The sequence below is a fragment of the Vicugna pacos genome, chromosome 26, assembly GCF_048564905.1.
Source record: "Vicugna pacos chromosome 26, VicPac4, whole genome shotgun sequence".
NCBI classification, from domain to species: domain Eukaryota; kingdom Metazoa; phylum Chordata; class Mammalia; order Artiodactyla; family Camelidae; genus Vicugna; species Vicugna pacos.
Window position 1 is genome coordinate 5,227,225 of NC_133012.1, and position 21,604 is coordinate 5,248,828.

General features: G+C 38.4%; 1 protein-coding gene across 1 annotated transcript in view; it reads right to left on the bottom strand.

Moving 5' to 3' along the window:
- ADAM9 (ADAM metallopeptidase domain 9) overlaps positions 1–21,604 on the bottom strand; it is a 69,146-nt gene that overhangs the window by 17,571 nt on the left and 29,971 nt on the right. The window contains exons 10-16 of the mRNA XM_072950205.1: positions 20,175–20,256; positions 19,517–19,650; positions 15,051–15,222; positions 10,460–10,552; positions 9,279–9,474; positions 7,211–7,316; positions 2,474–2,657 (exon numbers count right to left, since the gene is read on the bottom strand). Of these exons, the coding sequence (XP_072806306.1) occupies positions 2,474–2,657; positions 7,211–7,316; positions 9,279–9,474; positions 10,460–10,552; positions 15,051–15,222; positions 19,517–19,650; positions 20,175–20,256 (967 nt within the window). The remainder of the gene's footprint in view (positions 1–2,473; positions 2,658–7,210; positions 7,317–9,278; positions 9,475–10,459; positions 10,553–15,050; positions 15,223–19,516; positions 19,651–20,174; positions 20,257–21,604) is intronic.

Genomic DNA, 21,604 nt, shown 5'->3' on the forward strand with positions numbered 1-21,604 from the left:
CTGAAGAGAGAAATAGACAGCAATATAATAATAGCAGCAGACTTCAATTTCAACAATGGATGGATGATCCAGACAGAAATGTAATAAGGAAACATCAGACCTAAAGAACACCATAGACCAAAATGTACATAACAGACATATACAGAGCATTCCACGCAACAGCAGCAGAACACCTATTCTTCTCAAGAGCATAAAACATTCTGCAGGATAAATCATATGTTGGGCCACAAAGCAAGATTTAACTCACTAGCTCAAAATCCTAACTGGTCTCTTTTTCGAGCACAGCAGTAGAAAACTAGAAATCAATAATGGGAGAAGGAAAACTGGAAAATTCACGAAAACGTGGAAATTAAACAACACACTCCGAAGAAGCAATCCTGTCACTTGCAACAACATGGATGGACCTTCAGGGCATCCTGGTTGAGAGAAATAAGCCTGACAAAGAAAGGCAAGTACTGTAGGATCTCACTTATATGTGGAATGTTTTAAAAAACCAAACTCAGAAACAGAGAGTAGAGTGGTGGTTGCCAGGGGCTGGGGAATCGGAGAAATGGGGAGATGTCAGTCAAAGGGTACAAAGTTCCAGTTATCAGATGAATAAGTTCTGGGGAATCTAATATTCAGCATGGTGATTATAGTTGACAATACTGTACTATACACTTGAAAATCAATACAAAAGTAAGTATTAAATGTCCTCACCACACACAATACAAATTCTATTTATGTGAGGTAATAGATGTGTGAACTAACCTTATTGTGGTAATCATTTCACAATATATATGTGTATCAAATCATCACACTATAAACCTTAAACTTACACAATGTTATACATATTGACTGTATCTCAATACAGCTGCAGTTGGGGATGGGAGCCAACAAAGGAGAAGCAGAGACAAAAGATACAGTAAAAGAATCACAGGAACATTATCTGAGATTCTGGGTTCCAAAGCTCTTTATATGATTCTACAGTTTGAATCAATAAATTTTCTGTTACGCTTTAATTCAGTCTTGGCTGAGTTTTTCTGAGACTTAAGAGTACCAAATATAATCCACAAAGTAAAATTTCATAAATTTAAAAAAGGGTAAGTTTACAGTTTTCAGGAATACAAAAGTCTATTCACTAGCACATAGAATCCAGGAATAAATCTGTGTTACCAATGTTTGCTCCACGAATGTAAAGACAATTTAATACCAGAGAATTTATGAATGTAACATTTTTCCTTTGACATCAATAGGTCAAAGGAAAATATGTAATGATTATTTCAACACCTGTTGGAAAAAAAACTACTTATACAACTTTAAATCTTCTGTTTTTTTATTCCTATTAACTAGAATTTAAAGGATTCGCCATTAAATGAAAAATACTATCTACACCAAGACAATAGCCAAAACACATATAATCTTGGAAGGGTGGGTGCATTCTCAGTCAAGTTAGGGACAGGACAAAGAAGTACACTATCATCATTATTATTTAAAATTATCCTGAAAGTTCTATCATTCCAATTTCACAAGAAAATAAATCCAAATTGTAAACATCAGAAAGGAAATAAACTTTTTATCATTTATAGACAGTAACTGTTTCCCGAGAAAACTGTAATGTAATGAACAACAAAAATATGTAACACTAAGTATAGGGCTGGTAACAAAATATTAAAAAATGAACTTTTTTTCTGACTGTCAATAATGCCCAGTAAAAATACAAACAAAATAGCTTCACACATCAGTAAAAACCAATTAGAAAACATAACAAATTAGCAAACGTAACAGGCCCAAAGTGGGCAATTTATAATAGCAATAAAAATATAAAATACCTAAGAATAAAGTAACAAAAACCACCAGTAACAAGTCAGGGGCTACCTCTTGGCTCACGCATGATCCAAATAGCTGTGGTCAGGGCAGCAAGAAACAGGGGCAGGACAAGTGCTATATAACATTCCTAGTCAAGAGAGATCCATGTGCGTGCGTGTACACACACACACACACACACACACACACACACACACAAATCCTGGAAATCACTTGTGTGTCCCAGTAAGTCAACTGGCCAATAAATTACAGCACATTGATGGGGGGAGGGGGGAGGATGCACAATATATTATAACATAGAAACCACAGGTTAAAATATATGACCCCAAGGAAGAAATCAGGATGGTAGAACTATAGCTATTCTTAATTTTGCTCCTCTTTTTTTTGGGGGGGGGATGTAATTGGGTATTTATTTATTTGTTTATTTATTTATTTTAATGGATGGACTGCGGATTGAAGCCAGGACCTTGTGCATGCTAAGCATGCACTCTGCCACGGAGCTGTACTCTCCCCTCCCTAAATTTTGTTCCTGGTGGCTTTCTATTTTCCAAAATCTCTACAGTGAGGATAGATTTCTTTTAATCAGAAAGGAACCATTCGCTTTGCATCATGATTTTTTTAAATTTTTTTAAAATTGTACTTCACCCAGAGAAAACATTTTGATTACCTTTCCCACGTCACATCTTGTGCCTTCATTCACCATGCCGGGATCTGGAACGTCTGATCCTAGCTGGAAATCCACACCCCAACATTTGGTGCCTCTCCCAGGAGTTTGAATAATAGCAGGTACAATTCCAAAGACAGGTAATTCGTGTACGTTCTCACACTGAAGCTTTCCACACAAAGCATTCCTGGAAAGACAGAGAAATAATGCAACTATAAACTGTATCCAGCGTAGATGCAAATGAAAAATTATACATTTTTGTATATAGACAGAGTTTACTGCTACTGAGCTGAAGAGAATCTCAACACAGAAAGCGCAAGAGAGCAACAAAGATCAAAATCGCTCTCTTCAAACATGGCGAAGACGCAAGTGGATGCAAAGACGCAAATTAGGAGGGTACCAGGCGGTGCTGATGCTCCTTCTTTTCTGACACCTAAAAATCCCTCTTCTCTATCTGTAGAGCTCAAAAAAGTCTAACTAATAAAGCTGTTTTTACGTATGATATAATTATATTAATCCTTTTACACAGAAAATAACAGAACTATACCAAAATTCAATTGTGTCTTCTTACAGAGTTATACAGTAAGGAGGAAGTTAGAGTCTGTAATGATAAATAACCATGAAAGGACTCCGCCTTTCTTCGTGTGGCTAACTTTTAGTTAACTTACTTAAACACTCGATTCATTAACTCATTAATGCACTAGATCAATTCACTGATTCAGTCCTGGAGCTCTAAGAAACCTCCCAGACTACAATTCCTATTACCAAGGCTGTATGAGTTAAATGTCCTTCCTGTATCTTTTCATGATACACTAAGTGTTCCCAACATCAACTTTTATGATGCTGTTTGAAATTTCCTATTTAATTGATTGTCTTTTGATCCAAGCACCTAGCCGATTCTTAAATCTCCCCTGTGATATACCACTGCCAAGTCATTATAGGACACTGTTTTCCAATTCCTCTAACTCACCACTTCCTAAATATTCTCATTCTATCATAACATTCTTCTATCCTTGAGTTAAAATCTTTCCTCCCTATAACTTTTCCTCATTGGTCCCAGACCTTCCACATGAAACTACACAGGTAATGTCTTTTCTTTCCTCCACATGGCAACTTCTTAGGACAATTATCAGGTAGGGTCCAACTACCTACTTCACCAGGGTAATATTTTACAATCATTTCTCATGCAACAAGGAAGTTCCCCTCTAAAAACGTTCCAGTTTGTCTCACTGCATCTCCAAGCAAAGTGCTCAGAGTGAAACATGAAATTCCAGTTACAGCCTGACAAGCAAAGAACAAGATGGAGCTCTCATTTCCTTTATTCTAGATATCGTACTTCTAGGAAGCCTAGGCTGACAGTAGCTTTTATGGTAACTACATTACATGACTGATGTCTTTAAACTTATCCCTAGCTAAAACCCCTACTCACTTTTTGCACATGTTGCTATTAAGCCTCTTCTTCACTAGATGGATCACTAGAAGTGAAATAGAATCAGCAGTAAAAACCCACCCTGCAAACGAAAGCCCAGGACAAATCAGATGGCTTCACTGGGGAAGAACTCATATGGATCCTTCTCAAACTCTTCCAAAAGACTGAAGAGGAGGGGAACACTTCCAAACTCATTCTATGAAGCCACCATCACCCTCATACCAAAACCAGACAAAGACATCACCAAAAAAGAAAATTACAGGCCAATATCATTGATGAACATAGATGCAAAAATCCTCAACAAAATATTAGCAAACAGAATCCAACAACACATAAAAAAAATCATACACCATGATCAAGTTGGATTCATCCCAGGGACACAAGAATGGTTCAACATACGCAAATCAATCAACGTGATACACCACGTCAACGAAAGAAAGGACAAAAACCACATGATCGTCTCAATAGATGCAGGTTATATATTTGCATAATGAAACGCTACAAAGGCATACAAGAAGCTAAAAGACATGTCGGGTGTGGGGGTAGCGTGGGAAGAGGGAAAAAAAGGAAAGGAGTGAAAGCCACACTTTCTCTATGTCCCTTTAAACATTTCTGAATGACAATAGCCACAACAAATTAAATCATGACTTAAATTCATTTAAAACAAAAGTGAAATACCTACTTGATGTAATAAATTGGAAAAGTAATTTTTAAGATAATACTCTATTACACTGATGAGGGGGCTGGAAGAGCACGAATCAGCCAAACATTTTGAAGGCCAATTTGGAAATGTCTATGCAGAGCCTTGAAACTATCCTCCATATTCTTTGACCGACAAAAATCTACTAAGGAAATAATCAGAGAAACAAATATTTAAACTGCATTTATCACAGCCTTGTTTAAAATAACAAGCACTGGAAACAACTTACATTTCTACCATAAGGAAATGGTTAAAAGAAGCTGGGTATACCCTACGAATGCTCTTTCTAAACAATTTTTATTTTTTTAAATTTGTTTTTCCGTATACTTTCTGGGAGACTTTATTTATTTACTTATTTTTTTTAGCTTTTTTTGAGGGGGGAGGTAATCAGGTTTACTTATTAATTTATTTTTGGTAGCAGTGCTGGGGACTGAACCTAGCACCTTGCACAAGCTAAGCACGCACTCTACCACTTGAGCTATGCCCTCCCCCACACCATGAATACTCTTAACATCGTGGAAAGTGATTACATCAACTTATAAAACAGTATAAACCATACTATGCATTTTGTTTATAAGTACAAATGTGGGCCTCTGAGTACCATACGTATATGTATATACATGTATGATGCATGTACACATGTCTATAAATGTATACACACATGAGAAGGAACTACAACCAAAATTTGACGGAGTTTTCTCTGGATAGTAGGACCATATGTGATCACTTTCCCAAGACTTTTCTATGTGTTATACATTTTCTGTGATGGGGATGATGACAAAGCAATGATGCTGACATGACAATGATGAGTCCTACAATGAACTGGGGACACTCCTTAGTCCTAACACCCCCCAATTCATTCAGGCTCCAAAACAACACTCAGAAATGGGTACTGTTATTATCCTCATCTCACAGAAGAGGAACATGAGGTCTGTAAGTGAAGCATTTCGTCCAAAGTCTCCGAGATCTTAAATGGCTGAAGCAGGATTCAAACCTAGAATCTAACTTCAAATGTGTTTGCTAAGGCAATGGTTTGGACATAAAATTTTCCCACACAATTTAAATATGCTAAAAAGTTATTAAGAATAATAGTTTGACTTTCCCAGAAAAAAGCAGTGTTATACAAATGCAGGAGAATTTCTATCTACACCTAGTTTGAGACAACAGGTTAGTCGAAACAGTTGTGTTTATCCCCCTTTTGAAATACTTTGGTTTTATAATTTCTCTCAATCTACTCTATTTCAATATATCAAGAAATGTATATTCTAGACATTCTGTGAAATGCTCTTTATGTGGATAACTAATTTGTAAAGAATCAGAGCAACATAAATTGGCTAACTTTTTAAAAAGCATACAGCATTAATAACATCTGTCAGAGGGGTACCTGACTCTGTTAAAGAAGTTGAGGAAAGTCTTCCTTAGAGAAGTTGTAATTATGAGATCTAGCAGGGAGAGAAGAACATGCCAGGCAGAAGGAGCAGTACATGTCAAGGGCCCGGGGCAGGTCACATGCAGACCAGAATAGCCAAAGTATTTCACAGCATTTAATGGCTCAGTAGAGAAAGATGAGCCCACAAATAAACACATTAAAGGCGCATCCAGAAATAGAAAAAAATACTAAAACATTCTACATAAAAGTCAAGGAAAGGGGGTTTTTTCAAGGAGAAAATGGTCAACACAGTTGAATGCTACTGAAAGGTCAAGTAGCATGAAGACATAAAAATGTCTCTTGGATTTAGTAACATGGAGGTCACTGTAGTTACTTCTTCTTGGTAAGCACTGTTTTCACTGCAGCTACATAACCTAACTGGCAGACTAGGAGATGGAGTGGCCAGAAGGGCTGCACAGTATTACAGAATAATTTCAATCACATAAAATGTTAGTGTGTACAAGGACACTGCATAGAAATTTTAAAAAACGAAGACATCCACTGAAATTAGTGAATATATAGACGGACTATGGATGACTTTTCTCTTGTTTATAATTTTATAACATTATTTTTTACAATATGCAAGTGTTAGAGAAACAAAAAAGGTTTTTAATTTGTCACTTTAAAATTATATAGAGCCAGAAGAAAATAATGAAGCCCAGAAATAATTCTGCAGGTACTTTTATCTACAGATTTAACAGCATAATCTTTAATGAAAGGAAGAGGAAGAAGAATGTTTATCTGAGGTTCTTACAGTAGAGCAAGGATAGACAAAAGTAAGCTGTTAAAAACCACTAAATTTGTGGTGGGAGGGGATAGCTCAGTGGTAGAGTGCATGCTTAGCATGCACGAGGTCCTAGGTTCAATCCCCAGTACCTCCTCCAAATATAAACAAACAAATCCAATTACTTCCCCCTCATAAAAAACAAAACAAAACAAAAAAAGAGATAAAAATCATTAAAAAACATTTTAAAAAAACATTACATTTTAGACAGGTGAGGTCAAAAGGCATAAATTATTTTACTTTCTCTATTCAGAGTCTCTCTGAAGCCATGTGTTGCAAAATTGTAAGTTTGAAAAGACAGATATTTAAGGGAGAGAAAGTCGGTAGTCACAAGAAGCAATTAAGGATGACCAGTCTTATAATTTTTCATATTCTTTTACAACCTCACCTCCACTTACCCAGTGGCACACTTCTTGTATTCATTGTTAGAAAAACCACAATTGCCAAATCTGTCACCTTTGGAATTCACATCAATGAAACAATCTTTGGGGGCAGCCTTGGCTTCTGTAACATCAAAAATTTAAATTAAAAAATTATGGCAATTTAATTCAGAAATGAAAGCATTCCTTACGACAGTCCATACGCCTGGATGAACTGCCTCAACATCTGTGAAAAAGTTTCAGGACCTAAAGATAACACGTTTTGTTCCACATTTTATGATTAACAAGAAAATGCAAAAATAAAGCTTAGATGGTACTTAAAAGTTAGCCTGGACTCAAACACTCAGGCTGTAAAAGAAATGTCATAAAACAAGATGAAATTATAAATAAATTGAAAACCATGCACTGTATGAACTTTCAGCATATTAGTCCTTATTGCTTTCAAACACAGATCTGCTGCTCCCTGGCTAGATCAGGCTGGGAAGTCTTTTCCTTCCAGGCTTTTATGGAGACTTCTTTACCTAGGCATGACTGACAATCACTGGCCATGAGGGACTAAAAGTTCCAACCTCTAAAGGTAGGGTTAGTTCCCTGGCAAACAGTCCCATCCTTAGGTCACCCAGGGACTTTCCAAAAGTCACCTCATTGACATAACAAAAGATGCTTTTATGGCTCTTATCACTTGGGAAATTCCAAAGGTTTTAAGAGCTCATGCCAAAAACTGGACAAAGACGAAACCTTTTTTATCATTATAAATCACAATATCTCAACAGTCAACACAGCTCTTATAATAAAATTATAATTAATCCATATTAAGAGGATGGAGAATGAAAAATGAGCAGGAATAGGATGAGAGTTGACAAGTGTTGAGAGACGAGAAGGTAAGAAATTAAATTCTCATCTGCCACAGTGAAAAATTGATAGTTAATACCTAGAATGGAAAAACTGAAAAGTAGCATTATCCAGAGATTATCTAAAGGCCTGGAGCAGGTAACACAGTACGCGGGTAGAAATCAGTGAGTAAAGGTAAAAGCGGTTGCCTCAAGGATGTGGCTATTGAAAGAGAAAGAAAAATATGATATGATATCACTGACATGTGGAATCTAAAAAAAAAAAAAAAGAAGACACTATGAACTCACCTACAAAACAGAAATAGACTCGCAGACTTAGTAAACAATCTTATGGTTACTGGGGAAAGGGGGTAGGAAGGGATACATTTGTGAGTTTGAGATCTGTAAACGTTAGCCACTATATATAAAAATAGATTTTAAAAAACCAAAAACAAAAAAAAGAGACAAAGTCCTCCTATATAGCACATGGAACTATATTCAATATCTTGTAATAACCGTTAATGAAAAAGAACATGAAAATGAATGTATGTATGTATATGTATGACTGGGACACTGTGCTGTGCACCAGAAACTGACACACTGTAACTGACTGTACTTCAATTTAAAAAAAAAAACTAAAAAAAAAAGGGATGTGATCATTACGTGTGAGTACACTTTACTTTTCCATAAAGGCTTGTGAACAATACGGTTCTTTATTGTATGTACAGCTTTGATAAAAATGAAAATTTTTTAAAGAGAAACAAAAAATAAAAAACACATTAAATACTATTCGTAAGAGAATAGATTCCATTTTATATAATGGAACAGTCCACTGATCTACGATCTAAATATAGCAGCACAGATGGATCTCAAAAACATTTTGAGTGAACAATGAAGACAGAAGATCCATATGTGTGTCTCCACAGTAGTTTCATGAATTTATTAAAACTAGAATATGATACTGCACAGTATATATCTATACTGTTATATAGATATAACACAATATCTATATGAGTTGTTGTTTATATACACAGGATAGGGAGATGAGAGCGAGAGAGTAAAAGCAAAAATCACCAGCTGAATTTGGACACATCAAATTCATAACCATGACTGTCCACGGAGAGGAAAGAGGGAGATGTGACAGGATAAAAAAGGAAATGGGAGAACTTCAATTTTAACAATTTCCGTTTTTAACAAAAAACTAAAACAAAGAAATAAATAAAATCAAAGCAATCAATACAAATAAAATATCTTACTTGAGCCAAAGATGGCTTGACACTGAATGTCATAATCCTGGCACATGCCGTTGTAACAATAGGCTTTGTTATTCCGGCAAGGGTGCCCATTCTGAATAAAAACATCTGGCTGACAGAACTGAGAAGAACCATTGCAGTACTCGGGAACATCACATTCATTGGTTTTTCCTCGGCATAAAGTACCTCCTGAAAGGAACTAGGGTAACAGGGTTCAAATTACACAGCAGTATGAGGAAAATTCCCACAAAGTGATAACCAAATTTGAAACCACAGTATTTCAATCTCTAAAAAAGTTCTAACAAAAACAAAAGATTAAATAGCCCAGTAGAAAAATGAACAAAAGGCAGTAATAGGCAATTCATAAAAGTTGGGAAATACGGAAAACGAAAAAACATAACCTCACTGATAACCAAAAGGAATGCAAATTATTTAAATAAAGTATAAAAGCTCTTTACACCTATCAGACTAACCTACATTACACCCCTTGCTAGCAACCAACGTTACCATGAGGAGACAAGCACTGTGATTCCACTGTGTGCGATTACACCAGCGAGTACACACTGGCACTTGTGTCAAGGTAAATAAAATGCATGTTAAGAGTTTTCACACACATACTCTGTCCCAATAATTCCACTTGTAAACAAAAATTGGAAGCAATATTAATGCCCATCATTAGTTGACTAAATAAATTACGGTATAGCCATACCAAGGAACACTAATTATACAGCCTTCAGAACCACACAAATAAAGGAAAGTCCATTTAGTAGTGTCTTATTGAAAAAAGTAGGTAGTAAAAATATGTGTATCCACGTTTACTCACTTATACACACACACACACACACACACACACTCATATTTATATAGGAAAAATTACCAACAATGGCTACCAAAGGGTAAAATAAGTGTCTTTCAGTGTCTACTTTCTATACTGTGGTATTGTTGAATTTTTAATAAAAAAACATAGATTATTCTTAAAATCAGAAAAAAATGTTTCTACTTAGGAAAAAAAAAATCTCACTAGACCATATGTCATGAACATGATACAAAACTGCAAACAGGTGGCGTAAAATATCATGTAATAAGATATAGTGCTTTCTTACAGATCAGAGAAAACAAATTCTGATACATGCGTATTTTCCCTTTTTCTACTTTTTTTTTCCGAATAGGGAGGAATTCCCTACCTGACATTTGTGACAACAGTCGCCATAGGCACACTTAGCAAACGATTTAAGCTTACAGGTCTTTGCTTCACAACAAGGGTCCAATTCACATTCCTGTGAAGAACAAAGAAAACTGTCAATAAAGAAATGGATAATCATCATCAATATTCATTAACAGAATTCTTATCCTAGACCCATACTTCTCTCTAATCTGGCTATGGCAGCTACTCTCTGCAGTCACTGAATGATCCTTCTGGATTTATCAGTGACTCCTTTTGTGTGTATGTGTGCGCGTGCACACAGGTCATTAGGTCTATTTTTTATTTATTATTAGTTTTTGTTTTAAATGGAGGTACTGGGGATTGAACCCAGGACCTCATGCATGCTAAGCATGTGCTCTACTACTTGAGCTATAATCCCCCCCACCTTTATCAGAGGCTCTTTAGTGACTATTTAGGTCACAACATATTTCAGAGGGCTGAAATTATGGAAAGTACGTGTCTTAGTCTGCTGGGACTGCCAGAACAAGATACCATAGACTAGTGGCTTCAATAGTAGAAATGTTATTACGTCACAGCTCTGGTGGCTACAAGTCCAAGACCAAAGTTCCAGCCAATTCAGTTACCGACGAGGACTCTCTTCCTGGCTTGCAGACAGCTGCCTTCCTGCAGTGTGCTCACAGGGCCTTTCTGCACTGTGTGTGTTCAGAGACAGCAAGCAAGCTCTCCAGCGTCTCTTTTTAATAAGAGCACTGATTCCATCAGATCAGGGCCCACCCTCATGACCTCATTTCATCTTAATTATTTCCCTAGAGGCCCATCTCCATCTACAGCCATTCTTGGGGGTTAGGGCTTCAACATATGAACCTGAGGAGAACACAAACATTCCGTCTGTAAGAGTATACTTCATGATCATAGGAAATTAAGCACCCATGAATGTACTTCTCCTCATGCTCAGGGTTTGACTTCTCTGTTGGGCGGGCTCTCAGCTGACGTGGACATTCCTTTCATCTTGCTTGGCTTCTCTCACTCCACTGTGGGCCACCATGGCTCCCCACTCCCCCCAGCCTCCCACCCAGAGGCAACTACTCTCCTGTCTCAACTGATATCTTCAGGTCTGAATTGTTTGCGAAAGAAAGAAGGGAGAAGTGCAGAGAAGAAGACAGCAGGATGGAGGAGGAGAAAGGGGCAGAGAAATAAGCTTTAATTTTTGAAGAGCATTTATTTGCGATATATACGTATGAATTCTAGGTTGATGGGGTTTTTTTTTCTTTCAGAACTGTAAAGCGGCTGTTCTATTGTCTTCTGGCCCTTATTGTTCCCCCATTTTCTTCTGGCTTCCACGCTCCTCAATGATAAACAGTGAAAATGAAAGAACCACTGACACAGTAGCAACATGGATGAACTCAAAATAATTATGCTAAGTGAATGAAGCTGGACAAAAAAGAGCCATTCCATCTGCATGAAGTTTTAGGAAATGCACACTAATATACAGTGACTGCAGATCAGTGACTGCCTGAGGGGAACGGAGGAACAACATGGGGTGAGAAGAAGGGATTGCCAAGAGTCACAAAGAACTTTTGGGGATGACGATACGCACATTATCTTGACTGTGGTGATAGTTTCGCATATGCACACGTGGGTCAAAACTTAACTTGTATGCTTTAAACAGGTGTTGACAAGTGTTCATAATTGCCTATTTCTTACCCTTGGCTTTGTCTTGATCAAACTTTGATAGGACTCCTCTGTTTCCTATAGGCCCTTGAACTCTGCTTGTTGCCCCCTCCACTGAAAAAAGGGGAGAAAGTACCCACCCCTCCATCAGCTTCTTCTGGAAATCAGTTGACCATGGGACAATTTCCTATTGGACCTCAACTGGGAATTTCCACTGGCTTATCCAGCTTCACCTGAAAAGATTCTGCTTATCTCTGTTTGCCCCCACCTTTACTCTATAAAAGACAAACCTTTTTGTTTGACTTTGAGACGCTTCCAGATTTGAGATCTGCGTGCTCTCCCTGCTACAAGTCTGTCTTCTAAATAAAGCCTTTTCTTATCTAAGTCTGAATTTGAGCAGTTTTTTGAAATTGTATTCAACTATACGTCAATAAAACTGTTAATTTTTTTTTAATTTTTCAGTGGGGAGGTAATTAGGTTATTTATTTATGAACTTTATAATGGAGGTACTGGGGATTGAACCCAGGACCTCATGTATGCTTAGCATGCGCTCTACCACTGCGCTATATCCTCCCCCGAATAAAGCTGTTAATTTTTTTTTCAAAAATATTGTGCAAGACAGATGGCTTCAAAAAAGAATAGAGGATAAGGAAATAGATTATGTACACAGGAATTTTGTTCCAGGTGAAAGCACCATATTAAATGGTTTTGCAACAGCTGACATTTAACGAATAAAAGTTAATTCTCTAGCTCACTTCACATGACCAGCCCCTTCAATTAAAGAGCTAATATAAAAATTCTCAATTAAAAAATGCTAGAAAAAATTATAGAAGGGCTATGATGATAATCTTTTTTTTTTTTTGATAATCTTGAAACAGAAGTGAAACTTGTACCTTGCTTAGTCACAAAACTATGGGGGAGGGTCACTGAATGCCATGATACACTGTTGACAGGGGTGCAAACTGACACAGCCTTTTTGTAGGGAATGTGGTAGCCTCTCGTAAAGCTAAAAACGCACATACTTTCCAATTCAATAATTCGACCTTTATGTAGCTATCTTAGGGAAATATGCGTATATATACACATGGCGCATATATGAGGATGTACTGTTTGCCAGCAGAAGAATACTAACCATGATGAGTAAATATCCTTTAATCAGAATACAGTTAAATAAGCCATAGTGCACCCTCATATTGGAACACTAATCATTGAAAACAAACTTGTGGTTACCAGGGGAAGAAGGGAAAGGGATAAATTGGGAGTTCGAGATTTGCAGATACTAATACATATAAAATAGATAAACAACGAGTGTATACTGTATAGCACAGGGAACTCTATTCAATACCTTATAGTAACTTACAGTGAAAAAGAGTATGAAAACGAATACGTCTGTTCCTATATGACTGAAGTATTATGCTGTACACCAGAAACTGACACAACATTGTAAACTGACCATACTTCAATAAAAATATTTTAAAAAGAAATACTAATCAGCAGACTAAAGGATTATGTTTAACTACAGTGACATGGTAAAAAAAAATCTCCAGGATATGCTAACAGAAAAAAAAATTCTGTCTACGACATACTTCGTTGGATTTCATTTATGTAAAAAAATAAAATCCTAAAACAAACCCAACTGTGTACAAATGCACATAGTGTATGTATGTATATAAATGCACAGAATAAAATCTATTAAGAAACACACTAAACTTCTAAGAATGGTGGACCGCTGCAGGAGGAAGTTACAAAATGTACAGGGAAAGTAAAGATACGAAAGGGGAATTTTGCTTGTACTGTTTGAAACTTTTATACCAAGAAAACATCTCTGATATCTTTGAGGGGAAGAGATACTTTTTTCAGGAGTAATTTTGCAGTGTGAAAGCTCAAGAAGCAAATATAGACTATTTCAATTAGTCTGGGAATGAACTACGTAGTCAGGAGAAATCAAAACATTAAATATTTGAGGAGAGGGATCTGAGAATGCTTGGAAAAGAAGGGTCTGGTCATCCTAACAGCATACCATTAATTTAGAAATTGAACAGAAGCTCGTGAGGATTTACTGTCCTCATTTAAAAATAAGAATATAAAGAAATACCAATCTCCTAGGATTACTGTGGGGATTATACCACGTAGAACATTTAGCGGAAGTCCCTGACATGCAGCAATAGTGCAGTGAAGGCCTAACACAATTTCATCATAAAATACATACTGCCTTTCTAGAAGGTGAAGTTTCCCGGCAAAAGCCAGGTGCGTGCGGTCAGGTGAGGAAGAAGCAACAGTACTTTCGGAAAAGACTGAGAATATAGTAAAGCGTACACACCACTGAACAAGTTTTCTTTGAAACTTAATTTTTTTTTTAATTTTTAAAATTTAGTTTAAAAAAAAATGTTCCTGCTAAGCCTTGTCTAGGAGGACTTAGGTTGGTGATTTTGAGAGGAGAATGGCTAAGATACAGAAAAATAATAATAAGCCTTTATTATGGGCATGGACTTAAGACAGTAAGTTGAGTTTTATTTATCTTCCATCAAGTGGGTTAATAGGTCTGAGAAAGCCAGAGGTCAGGAGGTGAACCTAAGGTTAGTAAAGGGAGAATAACTAAGTTGAGTCACAAGAACATTCTCAATGAAGAGCTCTGGAGAATGCGCCAGCTCCCATTTACTAAATAAATGACCCCATAAGCATAACAGAAATTGTAGAAGGCAGCAAAAAATGGAAGAATGAATATGGTACCGAAACAGGACACCATCAGTTACATTCTAGGAAAGAGGGAGCTATCAACCCCAGGAACACAGCCCCACAAGCAAAATACCAATCCTCATTTTGTCACTAACTTTCACTTGGGCTCCTGTGCCAGGGTTGCCCAAAAGCGAGCTACACTTTTTCACTTTCTGCAAATTGCGAGCTAAATTCGCAGAGCAAACGTCAGGCGGGAAACTGACCTTCGGAGTTCCGCAGTCACACTCTTCCCCGGGGTCCACCAGCTTATTGCCGCAGAAAGGAGGACTATACGCCTCAGCAGGCTTTGGAATATTAAGAAGGCAGTTCCCACCGTACTTTAAAGTAAAGTTCTCAAAGTCTTCCACACTGCAACTGCTAAAGTTTTTGGAACCTCTGTAATAAACATTAAGAAAAAGGTCTTTGGTCAGAGCGATTGTTCATTTTGAAATGTTTGAGTCACTCCTTCAACCAACAAGAAGTGAATATTTTTAGTGACAGAAAATACTTATAATATCGAAGTCTCGCCAGCAGAAGAGACCTGAAAAACTATCTAGTCCTACCCAGAACTGAGTTTTATTTATCTTCCATCAAAAGGGGCTCTTCAACTGTTTGAAGCTGGCTACGTTTCCCCAGTCTCTTTCCACTCTGCTGAGTAACAGTCGCACGTTATCCTCATCATCACTTACGAGGCACTATGTGAAGACAGCGGGCAGTTCCAGGGAGGATGACGTGGCATCCAGGGGCGGGACACACAGTGCAGAATTTCAGCCACCATGTGAGGTTTAGATGAAGCCTCTTGGGATAATTTCTAAGAACCACAGTTAATAGTCTGAAGGCTGCTGGAAACCGTCCAACTGGAACTCTCTATGTGCTATTTGAACAAATGCAATTCTGATGTGTGTCTATGTGCTGTGGAGGGTTTTTCAGTTGTCGTTTTTCTCAGTAACAATAAAATATTTCCAGATAGTTTCACTGTTTTCACTTTCGAAGACTAGTGGGAAACACACTCATATATACAACATGAATCTTTAAGAAATCTGAGTCCCCTCAAAATTTTATCAAGGACGTTCAGTGCCCTGAAAGAATCCCTTTTTCATCAGTTTGAGCAACGGTGCCAAAAGCAACAGTGGGAATGAAAACTCTGTTACATTATGGTCACTGAGGAGGGCTTCCTATCTATGCCGAGGCTTCTGGACATTCAAGGAATCTAAGAAACAGATCCTTCCTGTGAGGCTTTGTCCCCTGCGTAAACTCTCCTTTGCTCACTGGTCCAAAGTCTCGTAGGAAGCAGACAGTCCTGGCTCTTGGCTCTTGGGACTGGGAAGAACTCACACAGAAAGTAAGACCTAGCCCAAGATTTCTGACAGTAACAAAAACAGTTGTCTTCATAGTCTTTTTCTTGCTCCTCTCTGCTTAAAACTGTTGTAAGGGGGAGTCCTTTCTGTACATCGCTTATTCGACCAATATTTGCGGAACACCTGTATGTACAAGGCGCTCTTCTTTGTGCAAAGGGGAAAACAATAAACAAAGCAGACAACAAACCCCTGTGAAGGTGACATTCTAGGGAGGGACACAGACTATAAATATAAGAAGTAAGGAAATTCAATGGTGCATCAGGAGGTAAGGGTGAGTTGGGGAAAACGGGAGGGAGTGGAGGAGATGACCTGTGCATGGGGAGGAGCGACTGTCATTGTTCAAAGAGCCTAATTAAATCCAGCTCTCTTGTGTGCCTAGGTAGCTGAGACTGGCTGAACAAAAACACACAACCACACTGACTGATCTCACTTAGAAGTCGTAACTGTGAAACTCGGTGCCTTCTCCAGCTGCCCAGGAAACACGCCCTACTCCATTTACTCTCCCAGAGGACCATTTCCCGCCTGCTCCTATTTCCTGAAACCCCAAACAGCTCCTCCCCTGTCCCATCTTCTAGCTGATGAACCTACTTTCCGCCTCACTGACGAAACTCGAGCACAGACTCCCACCATCATATCCATCCAACAACAACATCTACATCCATTTACTCCTATTATGACACACACCCTGCCAGCACTCCATGAATGCAAATCCCTCCACGTGTGCCCCAGATCCCAAACACTGCCCCCCACTGCAGGACTCCTCCAGCACTGTTCCCCTCTGCCTTTGATCATCAGTTCTTCACCCTCTACTAAATCAGTCCCGCCAGTATATAAACCCACTACAATTTCCTCCATCTTGAAAAAGAACACTCTATCCTGACCGCACTTCCTTTGTACTTGACATCCACACGGCTAACCTTCCACTTACCTCCTTCAAGTACTTGGTCTAGTGTCATCTCAAAGACGCTTACTCTGACTGTATGAACTTAAAACCACAAACTGACCTCGACCACCACCACCTCCACCACCCCAGGCCCTTCCACTCTTCCATCCTGCTCCATTTTATTTTCCACAGCACTTAGCACCTTCTCACGTTCTACATTATTGATGCATTCATTATGCTAATAGTTTCTCTTCCTCCACGAAAATGTAAATTCTATGACTAGCAAGTCTGTGTCTAATTCACAGAGCGGGTCCAAGCAGCCAAAACAAAGTGCGGCACATCACGAGTGCTCAATAAAATATTTGATGAGTGAATGGAAAAAGTACGGAACGTTCTTCATTACTTCTTACCCCGTTTAAACTCCGCGAGAGCATCGCTTCACGGCATCCCCTCCTTAACTCTGATGTTCCTTGTTCCATCTCAGTCCCCCATCTTACCTCATTGTTGCTTATTTATTTCTTGTTTCCTGAATTCATGTCTTCCTTAAGTGGCAACCAAAGCAGATGCCAAATTTACTTCCCTCTCCTACTAGACATCTTTTACAAACATACGATTTTTCTTGTGACAAAAATTACCTTTTTTTTTACTAAGTACAGTTTTTTCCTAAGTACTATTCTAATTCTTCCATATCTATTTTTCAGCATACCATGTGTCAAAAAGAGATAAACTCTCCAGTAAATTTTGCTTAAGTGTGTCATTTTATACCAGGATTAAAGAGACCTGCACTCTCAGGTCTGAAGATAACTGGCTAACAGAGGTTTTCATCATTCTTTCTGTGCTCAGGAGCTGGAGGGAGGTAGAAAAGGGAATGAACACAGAGCTGCAGTTATTCCCCATGAAATCTTCATCCATGTTTGTTAAAGATGAACATCTTTTACATGCACCCCAATGTTCATAGCAGCACTATGTACAATAGCCAAGACATGGAAGCAACCTAAAAGTCCATCAACAGATGACTGGCTGAAGAAGATGTGGTATGTTTATACCACGGAATATTACTCAGCCATAAAAAAGAATAAAATAATGCCATTTGCAGCAACATGGATGGACCTAGAGATCATCATTCTAAATGAAGTAAGCCAGAAAGAGAAAGAAAAATACCGTATGATATCACTCATATGTGAGGGAAAAAAAGAAAAAAAAAGGACATTAATGAACTCATCTACAAAATAGAAACAGACTCATAGACATAGTAAATAATCTTATGGTTACTGGGGAAAGTGGGTGGGAAGGGATACATTTGGGAGTTTGAGATTTGTAAATGTTAGCCACTATATATAAAAATGGATTAAAAAAACCCAAGTTTCTTCTGTATAACACAGGGAGCTGTATTCAATATCTCATAGTAACCTTTAATGAAAAAGAATATGAAAACGAATATATGTATATATATGCATGACTGGGACATTGTGCTGTGCACCAGAAACTGACACAGTGTAACTGACTATACTTCAATGAAAAATAAATAAATAAAGATGAACATCTTTCATATCTAATTCTCTCTCTGGCTCAACTTCTCTCTGTGTCTGTACTGTGGCTATCTCCAGCTCTCTGCTTAGCACCCCTGCCTACTAAATTAGGAAGGAAACTTGCTGCATTATGATAGATCTGCATCAAAAAGAAGCCAAATAACTCAATGGTTTTTTTCATCCTCAGGCCCTCTGTTGTAATTATTTTTGTGCCCTGGTAAAGGGAGGGGTTCTAAGATCACAGGCTCTGGACCCAGACTTCCTAAGTTCAAATCCCAGCCTCACCACTTACTTAGATGTGTGACCTCCATGTCCTCCTTCGTCAACAGAGATAACAAAGTCCCTACGTCTATCACGTTGCTGAGCATTAAGTTGTTCGTGCCTCTTAAATGCTTAGAACAATGTCTGATACATAAAGAGGTTCAGTAAATGTTAACTCTTCTTTCTCCTCTTTGTCCTGTCTCCCACCGTGAGCTATAAAATTGAGGGTGTTAGTAGGAAGATGTCAGGACATCTTCAGTGACAATGCAGCGCTTTCTCAAGAAAGGGTCTGTGAGCAAACGCTTCCTATACTCCAATCCAACCTGCACTGAGTCTACCAGAAACCCTTCTCTAATTTCTAATTACATATAAATTCTTCCATGTTCTCACACTCCTCTGGTCTCTCCATTGCTTTACAGAGGAATGTAGTTCCAGACCTGTGCCCTACATAAATGTTTCCTTCTTAAAGCTCTCTGGGGTTATTTATTTAATTGAAAAATCAACTTCTCATTGGTGTTACCACGTAATTAATTTCAGGGGACCAAGGAGTAATGTTTCCTATGTTTCCAACGTACACATGAATATACCACAGAGTTTAAGACACACTGATCTGCAATCCCACATTAAGAAGAATAAAAAGGAAGAATTCAGTTACTCACGACGCTCCTGAATTCATGATGCAGCTCTTGACTACACAGTGACAATCTCTCCCATCATCATGATTCATTCCAAGGTTATGACCCAACTCGTGAGCAACAATGGATGCAAATATCTCCACCGCGATTTGCCCAAACTGACCAAACACAGGAAGGTATTAATTAGAGTTCAGAACCAAAAGGACATGCCTTCTGTTTCTTAGATGATTTTTTCACAAAAAGAAAATTCATCACTACCATGTTGATAGTCCATGTGATAAATCTAGCATTCAATATCAGTGTGTATATACTTCAGTCTAGTAAGAAACTGGTGTGACAACACACTGATGACAGAGACAAACCCTTTAAGTAACAGATCAACTCCTTTAGCACTGACAGATTACTGATGGTGGTTTATGGGGAAACAGGTTCATGGTTCTAATTTAATTTTCTCAAGCAGAGCCTTTGTTTCCTCAATCATAAAAAGTGAGGTGCTAATAATAAACACATCATAAATATCAGAAAACTTAATCCAGTCTCTAGAGAAAGAGCCGCTTCTACCATTTCCCTCATAATACCCAAAATATCGTTATAAGGACCAGGAGAGGAAGTGCAGAGTCAATGAATGCATGACATTTCCCAATGCAGATGTCCACGGTTGAACATTAAGAACAAGACATACCACGTTAATCCCGCCAGCATGGCTCCTCGAACACACCGTTCCCACAAATGCCATTCCCGCGGTCCCACCAAAACCTTTCTTCCTAAATGAAGAGCAAAGGTAAAAGTTACAAAATGTTCTTGGGGGAAAAAGGTACACATTGCTCCTATTTTTCTGGGGTAATCCTAAACTGATTGGTAGAACCTACAAAAACTGGGAGGAAAATGGCAAAAAAGTAAATACCATTTAAAAATCACAATTCAATGAAAGCCTTGTCTCCTTTTCATTATCAGAGAGTGAGACTAATATTACAAATTCATTTTGCAGGCAAGTGGGGACACATTTTAGATATCGAACCAAGTTGTTTTCTACCTTCTAGACGAAAAACTTTCCTAGAACACGTGACATCTACTTATTCAAAAATTCTAGAGAGATTGGGTAACAAAGTCAGTGAACATACTCACACAGGAGGCTGCAGGCAGGGAGCACAGGGAATAGGAGAGTCACAGGGCTCTCCCTGTGGTTCCTGGATCATCCTGGACACATCTGGATCTCAGGACCTAGTCCCTCTACCTACAGCCCTCTTCCCTGAAACACACTCCCAACTTACTCCTTCCCCACCTTCAGTCCTTTACTCAAAAGCCATCCTCTCACTGAGGTCTTCCCTAAAATTTCAGCATCACTCCTGCAACACTTCCCCCTCTACCGTCCCTGCTTTATTTACCCTCCTTACCACTTACCACTATTTAGTGTATCATATATACTTACCTATCTCAATTATGAGACTAATTTCCTCCACCACAATATGAACTCCATGAGCAAGAATTTTTGTCTGTTTTGTTCACTGCTCTACCCAGGGGCCTAGGTAATACATCTAGCAAGTACTTTTTAAATGAATAAACTAATCCTTCTCTGGGGCATCTAACCAGCCAGGACAAGAGGCCTAGGGATACTGACACAAGAGAACTGCCAAGGAAACATTTTAGCCAGATCACCCTGTAGTGAAGTCCTCAAGCCCCACTACTGTCCTCAGTGCTTACAAAAGGCTTTTTTAGTGTCCCATTCTTAACCACAAACAACAACCAGGGATCATCAGACCTCTGGGGAATGCGTCCAACGTGGCAGATGGAGACCAAACAGAGGAGAAAGACAGCTGGGAGGTGTGGCTGGGAAAGCTCAGGGAGTCTGCTCGGTGCCTACTCCCCTTGGTTTTTGGGGAACGAGGTAGCACTCTCACTGCCAGGGAGGGTGTGAGGATACTTCAGGGAGCAATTTTACTAAAAATTCATAAAAAGGTCAGGCCAAGCCTTTGGAGTTGTGGGGCCATAAAAATCCATTTAGGCACTCTCAGTGTCTTGCTTTAAATTAACTCATGCAACAGAAGAAAACAAAATAAAATCAAGTGAAATTTCTCCTCAGAAAAAATTGAGTTTTAGCTACCACTACCATTG